The sequence below is a fragment of the Neomonachus schauinslandi genome, chromosome 12 (genome assembly GCF_002201575.2).
Source record: "Neomonachus schauinslandi chromosome 12, ASM220157v2, whole genome shotgun sequence".
NCBI classification, from domain to species: Eukaryota; Metazoa; Chordata; class Mammalia; order Carnivora; family Phocidae; genus Neomonachus; species Neomonachus schauinslandi.
Window position 1 is genome coordinate 76,816,634 of NC_058414.1, and position 22,423 is coordinate 76,839,056.

At 38.3% G+C, this 22,423-nt stretch overlaps 1 protein-coding gene across 1 annotated transcript in view; it reads right to left on the reverse strand.

Annotated features, from left to right (window-relative positions):
* Positions 1 to 22,423, reverse strand: part of FAM3C (FAM3 metabolism regulating signaling molecule C) — a 51,841-nt gene that overhangs the window by 24,321 nt on the left and 5,097 nt on the right. Inside the window, exons 2-5 of the mRNA XM_021699295.2 lie at positions 14,879 to 14,933; positions 10,906 to 11,010; positions 2,580 to 2,609; positions 1,330 to 1,453 (exon numbers count right to left, since the gene is read on the reverse strand). Coding sequence (XP_021554970.1) covers positions 1,330 to 1,453; positions 2,580 to 2,609; positions 10,906 to 11,010; positions 14,879 to 14,891 — 272 coding nt within the window. The 5' untranslated portion in view covers positions 14,892 to 14,933. The remainder of the gene's footprint in view (positions 1 to 1,329; positions 1,454 to 2,579; positions 2,610 to 10,905; positions 11,011 to 14,878; positions 14,934 to 22,423) is intronic.

Below are 22,423 nucleotides of genomic sequence, written 5' to 3' on the forward strand. Positions count from 1 at the left end.
TACTTACATATTTTCAGCATCTATTGATAGATTTAGTGAAGGCACATGAAAAAAGCCCTGTCACCACTGTGGAGAGGGGCAGTGAGAGCCTTGGCAGCGACTGGCAATGGCCTTCCAGTTGTTCTCTCTATTCTATTTCCCGAATCATTTTATACATCAGTCAGATAATTTTTTCAACATAAATCAAATGACAGGCCAGAATCTGAAAACCTTCGACGACTCAAACACTCAGAAAAAGATCTCATCTCCTTACCTGCACGGCCTTTAAGTTCCTACTGGCCTGGCCCTTCTCCCTCAATCTCATCTCGCTCACCCCCATTGCCCTGCATCATACCCTGCTGCTGTGCACAGCTCATCTGTCTGATTGTCCAGGGAAGAGCAAATTAAAAGCAACAACCTTAAAGGAAGGGCTTGTGATCTCAGACACCAACTTCACATACAAGTGATCGTCAACCCTAAGGCAGGAGACTGAAAACTTAAAAACTGTACTTGGTAGAGCATCTCAGTACAGAAAACCATTCCACTTAGTGGCAAACAGTTCTGTATCACAACAGGGGGAGGTTATTACTGGATTATTTCACACTTCAACGGGCACTCAGACGTTTAAAACAAAGGATGTTTGTGAGACAGAGCATTCGTTATCTAGGGCAGTGCTGTCAAATGGGACTTTCTGCAATGGTGGAAATGCTCTGTATTCAGCTGGGTAGGCACAAGCCATGGGTAGCTACTGAGCACTTGAAACGTGGCTAGTGTGCCTGAGGAACTGAACTTTTAATTTTAATTCATTTAAATGAATTAATTTTTCCCTGATTACTTAAGAATCAGAATTAAATCATCACATGTGTCTATGGCTACCGGATGGGACAGCCCACGTCTAGAGGATTCAGAGAGGAAATCCCTCGTCTTTACATGAAGCTGAATAAATGCTATGTTCTTATGTCACTCTGATATGAAATTTCAGAATTTTTTTAAAGGTTTTATTTATTTATTTGACAGAGACACAGCTAGAGAGAGAACACAAGCAGGGGGAGTGGGAGGGGGGAAGCAGGCTCCCTGCAGAGCAGGGAGCCCAATGTGAGGCTCTATCCCAGGACCCTGGGATCATGACCCGAGCCGAAGGCAGAAGCTTAACTGACTGAGCCACCCAGGCACCCCAAAATTTCAGAATTTTAAGGCTCTTTAAACACGTGGGAGAAGAAATTGTATAATGAAAACTGAAATCACTTTTTAAAACACGCCCAATACATTTTCAAAAGATCCATTAAACTCAGGTTCAATTTGCTATAATTTAATAGCACATCATATACTTCCAAACTGATAAATACTTACATATTGTCTTCCAGACAGATTTTGGGTCCCACCACATTGGCTGCGCCACTTGCCATTTTAAAAGCAAAATGCTTCTCAGGGCAAGCTTTTGAGATTCCACATTTATATCTGGGGGGTTTTGTAGCTTTGGGGAGAAATGTTTTTAAAAAAGTATTAGTAGACTCTATAATCAGTTTGTTTCATATCTTACACCAGAAAGAGCATTATGTAAAAACACCAAGATATATGTATCTTAAAATACATACAAAACAAAAAAACAGAACTTCCTAGGAAACAAGCTAATAATTGACATAAATGAATCAAGTAACTGATCTTGATGAAGGTAAATATATTTTATCTAATTACTTTTTTTATTTTTCTAAAGTTTTTAATTTAGCAAACAATATTATTACGTTAGTTCTAGGTGTATAACATAGAGATTCAACAACTCTACATGTTATTACGCTATGCTCACAAGTGTAGCTACCATCTGTCACCATACAACACTATCAAAATACAACTGATTATATTTTTACACTATAGCTTTTATTCCTCTGACTTGTTAATTTTTAAACGTGGAGTTTATTTCTCCTACTCCCTTTCACCCATTTTTGCCCATCCCCCAACCATCTCCCTTCTAATTATTTTTAAATTTATTTTTAAAATTCAGGATGGGGAGGGGCACCTGGGTGGCACAGCCAGTTAAGTGACAGACTCTTGGTTTCAGTTCAGGTCATGATCTCAGGGTCGTGAGACTGAGCCCTGCGTGGGGCTCTGTGCTCAGCCCGGAGTCTGCTTAAGATTCTCTTTCCCTCTCCCTCTGCCCCTACTGCTCATGCTCGCTCTCTTTCTCTAAAATAAATACATACATCTTTTTAAAAAAATTCAGGATAGGGGAGGTTTTGAATTGCTACTTTACATTTCTAGTCCATATATGCACAATACACTATTAACTCTAGAATGAGTAAAAAGCCTAACACATCACTGACACTGAATATCTGCTCACATTCTAGTTCTAACGAGGAACTCTTCTTTCACACATTTTCTGTACTTATACTACTGAAACTAAAAACACTAATAAAATATCCATTATGAATACCAATATATACCAAGAATATTAAGCTGTCCATTCAAATAGCATCCTTATAACTTAAAAAGTTCTAACTCAATTTTGCTCAAGTTGAAATCTCTCCATTGTTTGATTTTAAGTGCTCATATGCCTAAGATAAACAGAATAAACCGTCTGCAAAATATTGACATGAAATACTTACAACGTGCAGCTGTGTCCAATGCTGACCTTGCTAGGAAAAAAAAAAAGGTTATCTTTGTTAAAAGGAATAAAGCTATTGTCAAATATCCACTTTTTAAACGTATTTGGAACTAAAAGACTTATAAAATAAAAAACAATATTGCTCTAGAGAAAAAGTGTGAAAGTAACTTTAGGCTACAAAACTCACTACAAACAATTATGCAGAGGAATTATGGATGGTAGTATTTTATTACTGATAGAACATTTTATTCTTTATATTTTATTTTTATTTCTAGTTATAATTTAAATCTCAATCACAAAGATACTCTACGAACTTAATTTCTTTTTAGATTTCTTTTTCAATTTTTTCCAGCTTTCTTAAGACATAATCAACACAGAACATTCTGTAAGTTTAGGTGTACAATATGTTGACTTGATACATCTATAAATTGCAAAATGATAACCAGTATAGTATTAGCTACCACCTCCATCCCATCACATAGTTACCATTTCTCTTTTTGTGGCAAGAACATTTAAGATCTACTCTCTAATCAACATGCAAGTATATGATACAGTTATTACTGGCTATAATCACCATGCTACATTAGAGATCCCCAAACTTGTTAATCTTGTAACTGGGAGTTTAGACTCTTTGAGCAAAGTCTCCCCCTTACCTTCCTCCCAACCCCTGCTAACCACCATTTTACTGTTTCTCTGAGTTTTTCCTTTTTAGATTTCACATATAACTGATACCATACACTATTTCAAACTTCCCTTTAAATGACCTTAAATATATACTCGGTGACTATTATGGCGTTTAAAAGTTGATCCTGCTGTACACAGGTGTTGTGTACACATGCATATAAAGTCCTGGAGAATATATATAAACTTATCTTGGTGGTTAGGCTAGGAGATTCGGGGGCAGGGAACACAAGAGGGATGGTGGTGGTGAGGAGTTTAATTTCTCTAGAATAGAAATGTATTGGGTGTAATAAACAAAATAAGGTCAATTACTAAGCCTTTTATAATTTATCAGTTCAAGGAAGCCAGAATCTTATGATCAAATCTAAACTTTAATGCAGTAGATCTCAACCTGGCCATCTGCACTTAGAGCTTTTTAAAAAGCACTAACATCTGATCCCAGTCTAGGGAATTACAGTTCAGATCGACAGTATTGTGGGCAGCCACTTCCCGATTTGGCTACTAAGTATGCGGTGTCACAAATATTTGTCAGCTGTATGACTATAAATAGTCACTGGGTTTTTAAAAAGTTCTATACTATTTTAGATAATTGAGAATTTCCTGTAAGTCCAGAACTGAAACTGGAAACAGAAAGTTAAAGCTGAAAAATAATATGTAAATGTTTAAAAAGAGGAAAATGACCAAGTAAATGAAGGCTCATTAACTCTATAAAACACTCAAAATATTACATGCCACTGAAGTCATAAAAGCAATGGAGTAACATGGAGAAAGTCTAATGCATGAAATAAAGCAAAAAATCAAGCCTTATCTATACGAAACATATTCATGGATAAGGACAAAGACTTGAAGGAAAAAAAAAAAAAAAGACCATTTAGTAAATTAGAGTGCTGAGACTACTGGGCTCATTCTTTTAATTTCCTTAATTATGGCATAAAGGTAAGGGAAACATCAATTCTAGAGATCATCTGGTCCAAAGCTCTCACTTTTGTAAACAAAATTAAAGCCCCAGAGAGTGATTAGCAGCATAAACACTAGATATTCTCAACTTCACTTTGCCCTGAACAAACACATATCATCAGACTCAGGTGTTAAGATATTTACAGAAAAACACTGTTCAAATCAGGAATTCTGGTATGCCTAACTTATGGTAACAAGATACGGGGAAGACAGTGGGATCAGAATAGGGGTAATATAACAAAGCTCATTCATATATGCTGGGTACTCTTATCAAGTACTTTTGCATGTATTACTGATTTAATCATCATTCCTGTTTCAAAGAGAAAGAAACTGGGAACTGAGAGGTTTACTGATTTGATTTGTTTCAAGTCATAATTAATAACTGGCAGAGATCGTTTTCAAAGTCCTATTTCACTCTAGCACCCAAACTCCTATTGCATTGCAAAATGGGAAATGTCTGAGGTCCTCTGATCACATGCATAAAAACTGCTAGTCCTGCTCAGGGCAGGAAGCCAGGATAGGGAGCTTTCAGAACAACCCTTCTGACTGGAGAGGATTCAAGACTGAAGACAAGGAGTCCACAAGGACCAGGATGCTGCTAAAGTAGTCCAGGTAAAAAGGCATAGCAGCTGGAACAAAGGTAATGACTGTGGGTTTGAAACAAGTAGACCAGTTCAGAACAACTAAGGAAGCAACACTGATGGGACTTGAGAATGGACCAGATGGAGGGATGATGGAAAGGCAGCAGTCAAGTTTGCCTCTTGGACATTTGGCTTTAGAAGCCTTCATTTATTCATTCACATGAACCAATGAACAAAAACACCATGTCTGCACTCAGATGCTCATAATCTAGTGAGGAGATAGGGGTAAAGAATGGGTTCGTTGCTGAACCTGCCAATTTTAGATACTTGGAGACGATCCAAGTGGGAAAGTCTCAAAGCCACCCTAAATGAGATCTGGGATGAAGATATAAATGGGAAAGTTAACAAAGGCTGACCAGAGAGGCCTCTGGATTTAAAATCAGAGAGCTGATTAGAGAATTTAGAGACATCAATAATCAACTAATGCTCAAAGAGGAGTGTGGCTGAGCAAAGGGAGGTAGAAGAAAAGCCAGGGATGAGCCTATAAAATGGTCAAGCTAGTTTGCTTGTCAAACTTAAGAGATTAAAAAAAAAAAAAAAAGGTAAATGCTATTTAATTCAAAAAATGTTACTGGGATAGGATTTGGGGAAAACCAGTTTTTTAATCATTAGACTTTTAAATACTAACATCACCTCCATTTACTCTGTGTAAGAATAAAGAGAAAAGAGGCTAAAGGTTTAAAAAAAAAAAACAAATACGGGACCCTGGGTGGCTCAGTCAGTTAAGCATCCAAATCTTGGTTTCAGCTCAGGTCACGCACCATCTCAGGGTCGTGGGATTGAGCCCCCTGTCAGACTCTGCACTCAGCTCAGAGTCCACTTGAGATTCTCTCCCTCTGTATCTCCCCCGCTCGAGTGCACACACGCTCTCTCAATAAATAAGTAAAATCTTTAAACAACAACAAACAAGTCTTGGAAAGACTTTTCTTCCCAGACCAGATGAAAACTAATTTTTATCTAATATTTATCAAAACCAAAAGCCCTCTACTGAGCCTGCAATTCTGAGAATTTTAACACCTGAAAGCCAGACAGGTAAATTTTCACAAATAAAATGGGATGTTCTCCACATGTAGAGTATGGGCACAGCAGGCCAGCAAAAATCCCTCCTTCCCTGCAACTTGTATTCTTCCAACTACCCTGACAGCTTTAATTCTTAGTTTCTTCCAATACATACAGCTTTTCACTTTAAGGAATAATAATAAACATTTTTCATTTGGTTTGCATTTTTTTGAAGTTTTATTTAAAATTTTTTATTTTAGGGTCACCTGGGTGGCTCAGTCATTAGGCGTCTGCCTTCAGCTCAGGTCATGATCTCAGGGTCCTGGGATCGAGCCCCGCCCACATTGGACTCCCTGCTCTGTGGGAGGCCTGCTTCTCCCTCTCCCACTCCCCTGCTTGTGTTCCCTCTCTCTATGTGTCTCTATCTGGCAAATAAATAAATAAAATCTTTAAAATAAATAAATGAATAAAATAAAATAAAATTTTTTATTTTAAGAAAATAAACAGCCAGGCACCATTTTTAACTGTGGAATAATAATCATGAATTATTCAAGATTAAATTGCATCAAGATAAACTGAGCTTTTGTACAGTTTAGATATAAAATATCTCTGGAAAGCTAAAGAAGCTCACTGCCTGCTGAATCTTTTACATTAATTGAATTTAATTTTCAAATTACTAGTTGTTTTTATGGCTTATATGATGACTGAAGAATTCTTAAAAAATAATTTAAAATGACTGAAAAACAAATGTCTCCAATATCCATGAAATAAGTAACATATCAAATAGAATTAGAACACTTACTGTCTTCAAGAAAAAGGTTAATGGCTTAATCATTATTATCTACTCTTATCAGATGAGCTGATAAAATGAATTCACTTGGAATTTTTTTTTCAGATTTGGGTTTCATCAATGAATGCCATCCAATAAGTCAAGCTACAGAAATCAGAACTATTTCATACTTTAGTTTTTAATAATGTCAAGTAATTTATGTATATACTATTTCAATGGTTTAAATCTGAGGGTAAAAATAAATCAACTCAATAGAACAGTAAGTACTGCAGTTATATACCCAAAAATAATTTGGAATGTGTTTAGTACATTCACTAGTTTTAAGTATCCATGCTGAAAACTAACACTGTGTTAAAATGCAATCATAACTAAAACTCACAGATTGTATCCATGCTGATATCCTGGTTGTGACACTGTAGATAGTTTTCTAAGATGTTACCAATATGAGAAACTGTGTAAAGGGTATGCAGGATCTCTATGTATTACTTCCCACAAATGCATGTGCATCTACCTACAATTATCTCAGAAAGTTGTGTGAAAAGCTTGTTTTTAAAAAATTACAATGTATTTTAGTAATTTCAACTAATTGTGAGCAAAATTTTCATTCCATTCTAGAAATAGTTCATTTTATTTTTCTATAATAGTACTATACAATAACCTGAATCTAAATTTATAGAACTATCAAGTAAGCTATTATATCAACACATAGAAAAAAAAAGGAAAAATTCACCACCAATACAACTGTAGTTCACCTCATGGGATCCACTAGTATACTGATTACAGAAACAATTCTAATGTTGAGTTAAACTTATCACCCTTTGGTAAACTGAGTTAAATGCTAAGCAAATGGCAAAGACAACCCTATCTTCATCTGCCCAATTATTCTGTGATGAGAATTAAAATATAACAAATTAAATTTTCACCAATTCAATAAATTGGAATCCAGTAAGGTTTTGTGGATACAGTGTAAGACTTCAGTTATGATAACAAAATAAGCCATCTGTCCTAAGAATGTGTAAATCAAATAACCTAAAATACACACAATAAAACCTTGCGGATTCCCAACATTAGGGAAAATCAAAATGAAAATTAAGAGACAACTATTCTAGTTAAAATAGCTCAGCATCTTTTCATAGCTGACTACCAGTGGCTTTTCAATTAATATAGCCTTAAATGAGTCCCACTTTGGAAATACTCTTCCTCCCCATGTAAAAATCCTAATCCTCAATCACCTACATCCATTTTCCATCCAATCAGCATGTACTGTCTACATGTACGGCCCAGCGCTAGAGCCGGGTGAAGCACCAAGGTGTTACTGCCCTTAAGATTCATTCTCTAATAAGGGGAAACAGACACGTGGAAAATAAAAGACATTATACAATGTAAGGCAGAATAAAATGAGTGCCAAATTGAGATATAAGTACCATGCTTTAGGAACAAACAGTTCAAAAAAGAAGCTACACATTTTAATAGGAAAAGGGGGAGGTTCAAATATAATTTCTCTCAAGAAGGGCATTTATGCAGTTCTGAAAAATGAGAAGGATTAACGGAGGAAGGGGGGCTGAGAAAGATGTGCAGTGTGAGGAATCGGCATGAGCAAGGCTGGGGTGTGGGTCTACAGATGCTGTGCAGACCGGCACAGCGAGTGCAAGGCACGGGGTAAGGAGGGGAGAGGCAGAGGCGGCTTGAGGGTGTGAGCGTGCCATCCTAAGTAGGGACTCTGATTTTACTCTCTAGTTGTCAGAAGTACCAAAGGTTCATGAGTGTTAAGAGAACTGCTCTGGCAGTGATGAAACACAGATACCAAGGACGAGAAACAGACATGGAGCATCCCTGCGATGTTTACACAGACGGTCCAGACTAGAGATGAAGAGCCAAACTAGGGCGAGCGCGGCTGTGGATTCACCCAAGCTTCTTCTCTCTGAAAACACTGGGCCTGTTTCCAAAGTAGTTTTTTTATGTGTACCAATGGTCCCACTGCCTTCCTTCTTTCAAGGACCCTCTTTTTCTGGTTTGTTCAGTCTCATCCCATTGACTTATAATTCCCTGAATCTTTGCCCAAAGCTATAGACAAGCGAGTCTCTACAGTACTTCAAAAAAGAAAAACACTGGTGCCTGAGTGGCTCAGTCGTTAAGTGTCTGCCTTTGGCTCAGGTCATGATCCCAGGGTCCTGGGATTGAGCCCCAGGTCGGGCTCCCTGTTCTGCAGGAAGCCTGCTTCTCCCTCTCCCACACCCCCCTGCTTGTGTTCCCTCCCTCGCTGTGCCTCTCTCTGTCAAATAAATAAATAAAATCTTAAAAAACAAAACAAAACAAAACATTCAACTTGCTTCTGCCACAATCTTCTTCCCTTACCATCAACCTTTCTTAGGTGACCTGGCCATACACATTGTTTTCCGAGTGACCCTGAACAAGTCCTCAAAGCCTTCAGTGTTTTTCTGCCCCATTATTCAACCACAACCAGCTGTGCTCTCAAAGGACACCAGGCAGGTCTCTTCGTAGTAACAGAAGTAGGTAGAAGTAGGTAGAAGATACCACTGTACTTTGTAATGACTACTCTATACCGAATCCTAGTGTGTGTGTGTGTGTGTGTGTGTGTATTTTTTTTAAGGGGCGGGCAGAGAGAGTGGGAGAGAGAGACTCCTAAGCAGGTACCATGCCCAGTGCGGAGCCTGACAGGAGGCTGGATCTCACGACCCTGAGATCATGACCTGAGCCAAAATCAAGAGTTGGAGGCTTGATTGATGGAGCCACCCAGGTACACCCCTGGATACTTCATTTTAAAATGGGTATTGAAAAACAGATGGTTCAGGAAGAAAACAGCCAGTACACTGAGAGGAATGGTTCAAAGTGGGGGGAATTCCATAACTGGAGAAGATGAAAACTTACAAAAAAAGATGGCCTGAAGGAGTATGACTGCAGTTTAACCATTTGAGAGCTCACTGGTGTGGAAGGGAACTCCAGCAGACAGAAGATCAGTGCACTGATACTACTGGGGAGTATAAAAGACAGAATTCAGTGCAATATAAAAAGTACTTTTAAGTAGTTTTTGCAAGAAAAGTGACCTGAAAATGTTTATACAGAAACTGATGATTACACATCAGAATTGTCTAAAGCCTCGATACTCAGTATGTGGGTCTGTGAGTAGAAACCTCAGCATCACCTGGGAGCTTGTTAGAAATGCAGACTCTCGGGCGCCTGGGTGGCTCAGATGGTTAAGCGTCTGCCTTCAGCTCAGGTCATGATCCCAGGGTCCTGGGATCGAGTCCCACATCGGGCTCCCCACTCAGCGGGGAGCCTGCTTCTCCCTCTGACCCTCTCCCCTCTCATGCTGTTTCTCTCTCGCTCGCTCTCTAAAAAATAAATAAAATCTTTAAAAAAAAAAAAAAAAAAAAAAAAAAAAAGAAATGCAGACTCTCAGGCCCCATCCCAGACACTGAATCCGAGTCTGTATGCCAAGATCCCGGGGAGATTCCTTTGATATTAAAGCTGGAGGACCACTGGTTTAAGGGAGTCTTGAAACTAGATGTGAGAAGAAGTGAACGAGGTCTTGGGATCCCTTCCAAATACTAATTTATGGAAAGCAAAACTCCCTATTCCAGAGATCTCAAAGTTGTTCCAACAGACTTCTGTCTCATGGGTCAAAATACTGTTTCTAGGTTTCATATTCTCACTTTTCATGCATAATTTTTTAATACCTTAACGCTTCAACCAAAGCTTATTCAAACATCCCAAAAGTTAACTTATTTTACTAACTTAAGAATTTTGTTAAAAAACTGAGTTAAAGTAGCTTACAATGGTATGTTTACAATATAGCATTAAATAAATTGGCAAAGAGAAAAATGATGCAGAAGGAAATAAGGGTAGGAAAGCAAGATGGATTTCTGTGGCTGGTATTTAAAATGCATTATCATGACTCCACTTACTAACTGAGGGCTAGATTTGGTTCCAAGTTTTCTAGCAGCTGACTCGAATAGCATGTGGTATCTTCCAGAATATTCATTTAGAATGCCATGAATGAAATAGACCCCATTAAATCTATTCCAAATGTTGAAGATTCATGCTTTATACGGAATTAATTTTAAGACTTCCTATTGCGTATTTTAGAATATTCTAATGGATCTCACTTACTGACATATTTACATTTTCTTTTCTAGACAGACTAAACAGCAGAGTGACTTGAGGCTGGTAATTGGTAAAAATTTATAGACAACCAATCAAAAACAAGATTTAAGAAAGGGGAAAAAAATGGAACTTACCAAATAGATTTCCTAAACTTGCATCCATTTTTATTTCAAATACTTGAGAAATAACATAAAATGTCAGTAAAAATACTGCCACAGCTACCACCAACTTTGCAGCACCTAGAAAGGGGCAGAAATAATTTGGCATGAGCTCCTGAGACCACAGAACTTTTATGAATGCATTTTCATGAAAAATTTAAGTTTATAAAAAAATTTCTTAAAACTAATAAATTTTATCTATTGGATCTTAATTTTACTTGAGTTACAACAAAAACTGCACCCACCATCCATCAAGATAAGGGATTTTCCTGATCAAAGAATTATCAGATTGGCCAGTAACCCAAACACAGGACGGCTTGACTCATCTGCCTAGTTTTCTCATGAAAAAACAAAAACAAAACCAACAACAACAAAAAACCGAAACTACACAAAAGTATCATGGCAAATGGAACACCATCACCAAGTATGTGGGATGACGCATTCCTAACCCTGTCCAAATATAAAGGGCAACACTATACAGGGATAATACAAAAACGCGGGACCTTGTGGAGATACTACGGCAACACCATGACGCTAAGTAAGGAACTCTCAAGTGACATATAACAGGTTTACTGTCCTATCACCAACCATCTTGTCTCTTAGAGCTACACAAGCACTCCTGCTATGGCGAACAACAAAGTGTTCATCCTTACACTTATCCTCCTGGAATCCTAGAGGACTTAATCTAGCACCTATCGCACATGCTTCATAATGCGGTTACATGATAAGCTCCATCAAGACACGCTCGTAGACTTTCATACCTTTCTACCTTTAACCATTTCTGGGTGCCTCTCAGAGTTAGCGCTACCAGCTACTAGCTAACTAACTGCTTAACAGGAATCGAAGACTTGTCTTTTTTCTCCATAGCTAGGCAAATCTAGGAAAGAAAAAAAAAAAGTGCAAGACAGGAAAGGAAATGGAAAATGACAAGGAAGAAATATCCTCCCCTCTCCCCTAGGATCTCAGAGCATCTCATTAGGTTTTTCAGGAACAATACTAATATTTGCCTGTACCATCTCCATTCCCCTCTTACCAAAAGTTTAATTTATATTGATCTAAAAGAGGTAGATGGATCAGCAGGCATCTCTCCACCCTTAAGGAAACAAAAGCCCAGAGGTCAGGCAAATGCGCCCGATTACAAATAACATCGCAGCAGCAGAAGGCCCAGAATCCAGGGATCCTGACGGGGCCCAGTGCTTGGTACAGTACTCCGTTCTAGCACCAAATTACCACATTCTCCTAAAACACTACCAAAACTCAACTCAGTGGGTAAGGAAGAGTAAAAAAGGAACTATGTGTTCGCTCTAATTTCCTAAACCTCAAGAACTAGGACTACATCCTTCAAGGAGCGGGAAGAGAATGAACTGATGCTCTCAAAGGGCCAGTGATGCTGAGAAGTGCTGGTTTCACAGAGCTCCTCACTTCTATTTAGAAACACTCTACAAACACAGAAATGAGATGGCAGTGAGGAAGCCTCACTAACCTAATCAATCTCCGCACCTCCTGTGTCCAAACTTCTCCCCTCTAAAAATCACTTCTTATTTTCAAAAGCAACTACAAGTTGCCTACATGTTTAGTGCCTAAGAGAGCAAAATTCCAATAGGCTTTGAGCTCTTGCCCCCAAGGATCTAGCAGAGTGCCTGGACATAGTCATTCCTCTCAGCAAGTGTTTGCTAAATAGATGAATGCTAAGAGATGACATATTCCTTCTTGATCACTTAAGACCAAGGGCTGGAAGACTGTATATCACATGACAGCCTTAACCACTCATTTTCTAGCAATCATGAGCATGTGCAACCAGAGATAACTCTTCCCTGTCCCTTAGAACAGATATATGAAACCTTTACTGTTTAAGATTAAAATATTAAAATGAATAAAATATCAAGGTTATAATACATGAAAGTTCTAGACTAAACTCAATTAGAGTTAGATCTGAGCCTACACTAAACAAACTGCATACGTCATATACGTCATATATACGCATACGTACATATATACATTTGTGTATACAATACACACACACCATTTACTGAGTGCCTTCTATAGAGCTAAATGCTTTACAAGCATAATCGCATTAGCACAGCTTTCCAATGTATTATTTTCATTTTACAGAAATCAAGGCTGAAAGTCTTTTGATCACTTGCCTAAGGTCACATAACTAGTTACTGGCAGAAGTGAGTCTTCAACCAAGACCTATTCACTGGCACTGGACCATCAGAGGAACTAGGAGGAAATAAAAGCTCTAAGGCAGAGAAAAGTTCGAGATGGAGAAATGAACTGGTAATAGAATAAACAGATGGCGCCAGAAAGGAGCAGGCAGGTGAATACTAGAACAGCCTCCATAATGTTAGAGTTCTAGAACTTCCGTTACAGAGGGGTCTCCTCCAGAGCTAGTCACCATTCAACTCTGGACATAAAGGGGCCGGACCATACCACACCATAGTGCCCATTCTTTTTTCTTTGGGGGGGGGGGGGTTAAAATTTGAATCCTTTCAACAACTTTACAAGGTTTTTTCTTTTTAATTTTTTTTATTAACATATAATGTATTATTTGTTTCAGGGGTACAGATCTGTGATTCATCAGTCTTACACAATTCACAGTGCTCACCATAGTACATATCCTCCCCAATGTCCATCACCCAGCCACCCATCCCTCCCACCCCCCTCCACTCCAGCAACCCTCAGTTTGTTTCCTGAAATTAAGAGTCTCTTATGGTTTGTCTCCCTTGCTGATTTCGTCTTGTTTCATTTTTCCCTCCCTTCCCCTATGATCCTCTGCCTTGTTTCTCAAATTCGTCCTATCAGTGAGATCATATGATACTTGTCTTTCTCCGATTGACTTATTTCACTTAGCATAATACCCTCTAGTTCCATCGACGTCATTACAAATGGCAAGATTTCACTTTTTGATGGCTGCATAATATTCCATTGTGTAGAGATATATATATATATATATATATATATACCACACCTTTATCCATTCATCTGTTGATGGACATCTAGGCTCTTTCCATAGTTTGGCTATTGTCATAGTCCCCATTCTTAACTTTCCATGAGACTCTCTCTTCCTTCTAGCCATGGACTGCACTAATCTGAGTGTGTCCCTATTTTTACTTGGCTTGCTGGTGAGAAGATGATAATTACAAAAAAGGCTATCTCGATTTTGAGAAATTACAAGTTACCTTCTATGTTGGAAACACATATAGTAGAAATTTCTACATAAAGTGTGCGTTTCCTCTAGGGTCTTGGCTGTGCTGAAGGAGGGGTGGTGCTGGGAGAAAACACTTTCACAATCAAGGCAGGAAGAGGTCATCAGCCTCTCCCATTATTTATGCAACTTTTTATAATGTTTAAAGACAGTTCCCTTAATACTATGAACATCAAGCTGTGTTTTGCAATTTCCTCAATATGCTTATCTTAGACATAACCTCACTTATGCAGATTGAACTCGAACCAGCAAATATTCACTTAAGCAAACATACATTTTACCGAATTGTTCACATACACCAGTTTCCAGTTTCCAGGTAAGTACATATATAGCAAAGACGTAAGCTTCTTCTAAACTTTATGACTTATTTTTATCAAAAAGCAAGAACTTATTAGCGAAAACAAAAATCAGTCTCCTTATTAGGTTATCAAAATTGTTACTTATATGGGCATTTTATTCTATTAGGCAAATAAGCTTAATGTGTAAGAACATAAACATTAAAGCCGTAACTTAAAAAAATTTCGTATAAATAATTTTCACAAAAGTTTGTCCAATTTGTGATTTACTGACTACATAAAAAAGTAGGCGAAGTAGTGATTTAGTCTGTTATATATATGTATATATATATATATCAGCTTTGTTCTTAATATAGAAAAAAGATTATTTACTCTCTCTTTTAGCCATTTAAATAAACAAGTTATGTGAAAAGTAAAACTATTTCTACTGAATTAAGTATCTTACCTGCTACCCTCATGTTTCGTTTTTCAGTCTATGGCACTTTTCAGTAAACAACCTCCTAAAATCAAAAGAAAAGGCAAACATCATTAGGTCTAGAATGAGCATTCCTGCCTAGATTGAGTTTGACTTGAAGTATATATAATAAACTAATTAGACAAATGTCATGACATTTGTGTGTGTTTCCCTCCTAGGAAATTACTCAAGATTAGTGAAATTTTAAAAAGAAAATGAAAAAGCAAGTAAATGAGTTTGACAGGAAATTCATGCACAGGTTTAACTAGACAGCTGCCTCAGTCTACTCCACCTACGGTATAGGAAAGGAATTCAAAAGAAAATTTTGATTAATGAATCTTGAGACCTTTGTTTTAGATTGTCCTTGATATTGATGTTTCAATGCTGATGTCTGATCTAGTAATTCACAGAATGTTTTAAATAAAAATAGCAGCACACCCCTGAAGGACACAGAAAGGAAGTGAACCATCCAGTTTGTTCATTCACCAGTAAGAAATAGGCCACGGTGGGGGTGGTGAGCATCCAAGAACCAGTGTTCTTAGGAGAGCTCCCTTTCTTCTGCCCAATTTCCCCTGAAGAAAATATCAACATTTAAACTAATAGCAAATGGAACATTATTGATTTCTTTTCCTCTGTTATCTGAACACCTTGCACATAATACGAAAAGCCACTGTTATCAATCTATTTAAGCTAACTAGTTATCCACAGGCTAGGGAAATACTAAAAGGAAACAACAGATACTAAAGTATCCACAAGCCATCACATAAAAGCAAAAAAAAAAAAATCCTTGGCTTTTCAAATGAAATCCCTGACTGGTTTTAAATCCTCTTTTGACTTCCAGCAAAATGGAACACTACGCTCACAACACTCACAGACCTTTCCTCCCAGTTAATATTCCAAAATAACTTCGCTCTTATCCGAATGTGGCCTAGAAAATTTCTTTGGAAGTGGGTAAGCAGTTGGGCAGACGCATGCTGTTCTTTTTCACTACTTCCATTCCCTGCTGAGGACCCCTGCACCAGCGAAGTCACCGCCTCACAAACCCACCCCCTACTGGCGCAGTCCCATAGGCCTGCTTCTACACTCACCCTAACAGGACTGCAATAAGCGACTGCAAATGTCTAGCGGAATTCATGTTTTCCATTAAATTTCTGAGAGAACATTTCATAAAATCTCTAAACTAAAATCTCATAAAATCTCAGCCTAACACATTTTTAGTTTGCTTACGACAAATTAATGACGCAAGAGTGCAGATCAGCATAAGGAAAAAGTATCAAATATATCTGAGAGCAAATCAAGGAACGTGTTTACAGTATGCTAATTCCAAGTCATCCCTAACTTGTCTTCTTAGGATGACATTTAAAAAACAAAGAAAATCATTACATATAATCATCTCAAGGAGAAAAAAAGCAGAAATTTAATGGAATTACCCGGCACAAACCTCAGGCTGAACCTCCAAAAATCAAGCAGGGATAAAACAGCTTCACAGAAAATTAACACAACAGTAAAAAAGTAAAAAGTCCTGGGCTAGAAATTCACAGCTCTTTAATCCAGAAGCAACAGGTGGAAGAATCTACAGTTTTTCTGATACATTCATTAAAAAGGTAGAAATATAGAAATTGGAGCTATTTACCAAAACTAGAATACTGGTGGTAGGAAGTGCACTTTTAGGATAGACTAGAAAGGAACAAAACCAACAGAACAGACAGCCCAGAAATGGACCCTCAACTCTATGGTCAACTAATCTTCGACAAAGCAGGAAAGAATGTCCAATGGAAAAAAGTCTCTTCAACAAATGATGTTGGGAAACTTGGACAGCCACATGCAGAAGAATGAAACTGGACCATTTCTTTACACCACACACAAAAATAGATTCAAAATGGATGAAAGACCTCAATGTGAGACAGGAATCCATCAAAATCCTTGAGGAGAACAGAGGCAGCAACCTCTTTGACCTCAGCCACAGCAACTTCTTCTTAGAAACATTGCCAAAGGCAAGGGAAGCAAGGGCAAAACGAACTATTGGGACTTCATCAAGATAAAAAGCTTTTGCACAGCAAACGGAACAGTCCACAAAACCAAAAGACAACCGACAGAATGGGAGAAGATATTTGCAAATGACATATCAGATAAAGGGCTAGTATCCAAAATCTATAAAGAACTTATCAAACTCAACACCCAAAGAACAAATGATCCAACCAAGAAATGGGCAAAAGACATGAACAGGCATTTTTCCAAAGAAGACATCAAAATGGCCAACAGACACACATGAAAAAGTGCTCAACATCGCTCCACATCAGGGAAATCCAAATCAAAACCTCAATGGGATACCACTTCACACCAGTCAGAATGGCTAAAATTAACAAGTCCGGAAACGACAGATGTTGTCGAGGATGTGGAGAAAGAGGAACCCTCCTCCACTGTTGGTGGGAATGCAAGCTGGTGCAGCCACTCTGGAAAACAGTATGGAGGTTCCTCAAAAAGTTGAAAATAGAGCTACCCTATGACCCAGCAATTGCACTACTGGGTATTTACCATAAAGATACAAATGTAGTGATCCGAAGGGGCACAGGCACCCCAATGTATATAGCAGCAATGTCCACAACAGCCAAACTATGGAAAGAGCCAAGATGTCCATCAACAGATGAATGGATAAAGAAGATGTGGTGTATATACACAATGGAATATTATGCAGCCATGAAAAAAAAAAAACACAACAAAATGTTGTCATTTGCAATGATGTGGATGGAACTAGAGGGTATTATGCTAAGCAAAATAAGTCGATCAGAGAAAGACAAGTATCATATGATCTCAGTGATATGAGGAATTCTTAATCTCAGGAAACAAACTGAGGGTTGCTGGAGTGGTGGGGGGTGGGAGGGATGGGGTGGCTGGGTGATAGACGCTGGGGAGGGTATGTGCTATGGTGAGAGCTGTAAATTGTTAAGACTGATGAACCACAGACCTGTACCCCTGAAACAAATAATACTTTATATGTTAAAAAAAAAAAAAAAAGATAGTAGGAAGGGAAAAATGAAGGGGGGGAAATCGGAGGGGGAGATGAACCATGAGACACGATGGACTCTGAGAAACAAACTGAGGGTTCTGGAGGGGAGGGGGGTGGGAGAATGGGTTAGCCTGGTGATGGGTATTAAGGAGGGCACGTATTGCATGGAGCACTGGGTGTTATACGCAAACAATGAATCATGGAACACTACACCAAAAACTAATGATGTAATGTATGGTGACTAACATAACATAATAAAATAAAATTTAAAAAAAGGAACAAAACCAAAAAAACCTCTGATAGTACCTTTGCTCCCAAGAATGTAGTCTAAGTCAAAACAACAAGTTTCAGTGTTTTAAATAAATGCTCAAACCCAATCAGGCTGCTAATGTGTAGAAGCGCACAATCATCTGAGAGTCTGCTGCAAGGAGGGCCACCACGATGCCCCTGGGCCACGGAACAGTAAGTATGTGACCTAGACTGCAGAAGAGAGCCCACATTAGGATCTCAGACTGACATCCTGAATTTCTTTGAATACCTTGTCATTTAAACATTTTCTTTAACCCAACTACCTACTTTGCTCTAATTTGGTCAAGTTTTTTTTTTTAAATCAGGCCTGAATCAACAGGCCTCAACCTAGAATTAATCAATTTGAGAACAACAGATAAAACCAGAGGTCAAGTGATACTTTCATTCTCTCCTTGAGAAGTAGACTTGAGTTACAACACGTGCACGACAAGAACACCATTCTACATCAACTAAATAAGCCATAAAAACAATTATTTACCAGAGGGGAAGGTCTTGTCAATTAAAATAAACTAGGTAATGCACTCAGCAGTGCTTTTTGTACACACTCTTATTTTATGTAATCTTCCCAGCAGCCCCCTAGGTGTAGTGCATGTTTTGATGGCATTAGAAATGAAGTCAAAGGGTTTGTCTCAAGTCATACAAAGGGTAAGAAGCTGATAGTACAAATACACTTCCCTCTCACCTCAGCAGCTCACTGACATACTCTAATAGAAGCAACTTGCTGACCAAATTCCATGCCAATCAATGTGGCTTTTGTAAATTGCTCGGGAATTTGTTAACCTCTGCTGCCAACTAGCCACTCCAGAGATTTGAGAGTTCATCAAAATGATTAAGCACACGTATTAAAACACCCCTCCAAGACAGAACGGATAGAAGAAAATGAAGCATACAAAAACACCCACTGATGGATTCAGTATTAACAAGCCACAATCAACTAAACCGGAAGAAAGTACTATAAATCCTTCTCTGCAAATATAAAGAAACCATCACTTAATTCAATCCAACTTTAATTCGGTGCTGGTCAAATGGCAATGTCACATGCATCAACGGAGTGAAGTTCGGATGACTGTAATACTCATGCACACTAGGGCTTTTCACAAGGACGCAGAGAAACAAAGGTCAGTGCAAGCAGATAGATTTCAGTACATTTAGGCCCTGTGATGGCTACATTTCATGTGTCAACTTGACTGGGCCATGGAATACTCAGATATCTGCTTAACCATTATTACGGGATCATCTGTGAGGGCGTTTCTGGATGAGCCTAACATCTGAGTAAAGCAGGTGGCTCTCCCCAACAAAAATCTGCCTCATCCAATTGGAGGTCTGAACAGAACCAAAAAAATCTGAGTAAGGGAGAATTCGCTCTCCCTGCCCACACAGTCTTCTGCCTGGAACGTCATCTTCAGCTGCCTTGGAATCAGGACTGAAACTCACACGCGGGCTCCGCCGTTTTGCGGCTGGAGGAAGACTCACTGGCTCCCCCAGCCGCCTGGGGCTTCTCAGCCTCCACAACCACAGCAGCCAATTCCTCATGATTACCGATCAGTCTTAGGTCTTTTATCTCTCTCAGTGCAGTATCTCTAGAGAACCCAGCCTAGTAACAGGTTTCCTCAAAATCAGAACGTGAGAGATTACATCTTCAGTCCTAGAGCAGTTAAAGAGGGAAATGAGGAAACACTGAAAACAAAACGACTCTACACCTAATGGTCATGAGGGTGAGTGACTCTCCTGTAGGTTACAAACAGAAGTATGGCGTTAAAAACAATTCGCGAAAAATACCCACACTTATGCAAACAAAACAGAGCAAATGTTGGCAAACTTTTTTGTAAAAGGGCCAGACGGTAAATATTTTAGGTTTTGTTGCCCATACATACAGTCCCCATGGCAACTACTCTGCTTGGCAGTTGTACCTGGAAAGCAGCCATAGACATACGTAAACAAATGGGCCCAGTTGTGTTACAATAAAGCTTTATTTATGAACACTGAAATTCGAATTTCATAAAGTCTTCATGATACCAAATAATACTTTTCTTTTGACTTTTTTCCCAATCACTTAAAAACATAAAAATCTATCTTGGCTCATGAGCCACAGTGACCCATGGGTCGTTATTTGACAACCTGAGACAGAGAAATCAAAAGTAAAATTTAAACTAAAAAAAAAAAAAAAACTTTTAAAATAGACCATGCTCTAATATTTCAACATTTCTTGCAGGGTTATTTGCAGGACATAAGTTCCACCAGGCTTCTATTGGTCCTCTCAGAAGTACTACTACAGATGTAAGACAGATGAAACAACCCTAAATTTTGTGTTCTGTATGCGTTCATCATACAGTTTCTTACTCCCCTGGTCTCCACGGGAAGAAGCAGATACTCCATGAGGAACAACATAATGGATCCTCTTGAAAAAGAAGGAAAAAAAAAATCCTTCCCTTCCTATAAATGAAGCAATCCATCTACAGCAAAAACGGGTATAATCTAGACTTTGGAATGTTTTCCAAAGCAATCTGAGCAGGTATAAAGAAATGGATAAAAATTAATGTTATTACAACCCATTTCAATAACTGTAAAATTATGTTGGTGAAGAAAACTGACACTACTGTTTTCTTTACATAGGTATTTAAAAGTGATTATTTTTGTGATAGGCTTAAAGGGGGTGGGTGTGTATCCGATGTTTGATCAACTTTTAAAATTGCAAATATTAAGCTTTCAAAATCCTTACTCTAAAAAAAAAAAAAAAAAACAACAACAAACTATCACTATAGTAGCTGCAGACTGCTATCAAGTACCCTGTCTCACCGCACACTCACCCTTGCCAGGCTGGATACATTTTTGAAATAACAAAATGAAGAGGGGTGAGAAGACTGCATTCATTTGAAAGCACCAGAACATTTAAAAACTGATTATGACATCTGAGCTGCTCTCATTGTGTTATGAATATTGTGAATTTAATAGAATTTGGTGTTATTAAAACTAAATGCTTAATAGAAAAAAAAACCGATTACTAACTTCAGAAAGTATTTCAGTACCAGTAGGCCACTCTGATTCTCAATCCTAGAAAATGCATCTATTTAAAAGAGTCTACCACTTCAACATACACACGTTACACACCTTTTAAAAACTGGGTAGGTTTAACCTGGTAATAATTAAAGGAAAAAAATTTTTTTTCTTTGAGAGAAAGAGAGAGTGCATGCAAGCAGGGGTGGGGGTGAGAGGCAGAGGGAGAGAATCTTAAGCAGGCTCCAAGTTCAGTGCAGAGCCCAATACAGGGCTCGATCTCACAACCCTGAGATCATGACCTGACCGGAAATCAAGAGTCAGACGCTTAACCGACCTGGCCACCCAGGCACCCCAATTTTTTAAATGACTACCTAACAATTAGAAAAGTATCCCAGGTTTTTAAAGGACCAAACTAACCTTCTTTTGACTAGAAGAAAAAAGGAGCAAAAAATCCACACACTCCTGGGAATGGGGAGAGGAGATCTGTATGGATTCTATAATGTCAAGAATAACCATTTTTTTCAAATGATCACTGAGGAAAAACATGAATGTAACTACTCCTTCTGCAAAGCAGCTTTCAAAAAGGTGAGACTGTAAAGCAACAGACCAAAACTTAAATAATGGCTCAAGGGTACCAATAAGTAAGTCTTTCAGAAAAGAATTTTAATTTCCTATTGAAAACGTTGGGAAGAGAGGGATATAATCTATGCCTAGATTTTTTACTATTTGAACTACCATCAAATGGCTTTTCTTATTTTGTAATGCATCATATTCAAAATACATTAAAAAGAGGATTAGTAGCTAATTATGGCTAAAAAACAAACAGAATTAAAAGCATACTATGAAAAAGCACAGATGAGCCAGAAAGTGTTTCTAACTCCCCTCCAGAATGCTAACCAATGCTTAATATGAAGCATACTGGGATTGTTCTGGGTGAATTTTGCTTTCCTCCACAGTCCACCATAAATACCTACACCTTGTTTTTAGTTGGTTCTCCAGGCAGGGAATGGAGAGAGCAACCCTTTGAAAACTTCTACCTGATCTACAGCAGCTAGATAAAATGCCTTTCTTCTAACAATGAAATATGACAAAGTATAACTGTAACAATCAACCTGTCTCTCCATGTACAAAAGCGAAGGTGCCCTGCTAAGTAAAATCATGCCCGTGCCTCTCCTAGATCAACCTCACCCCAAAGACTCAACGGAGGGAGAAGTAACCACACC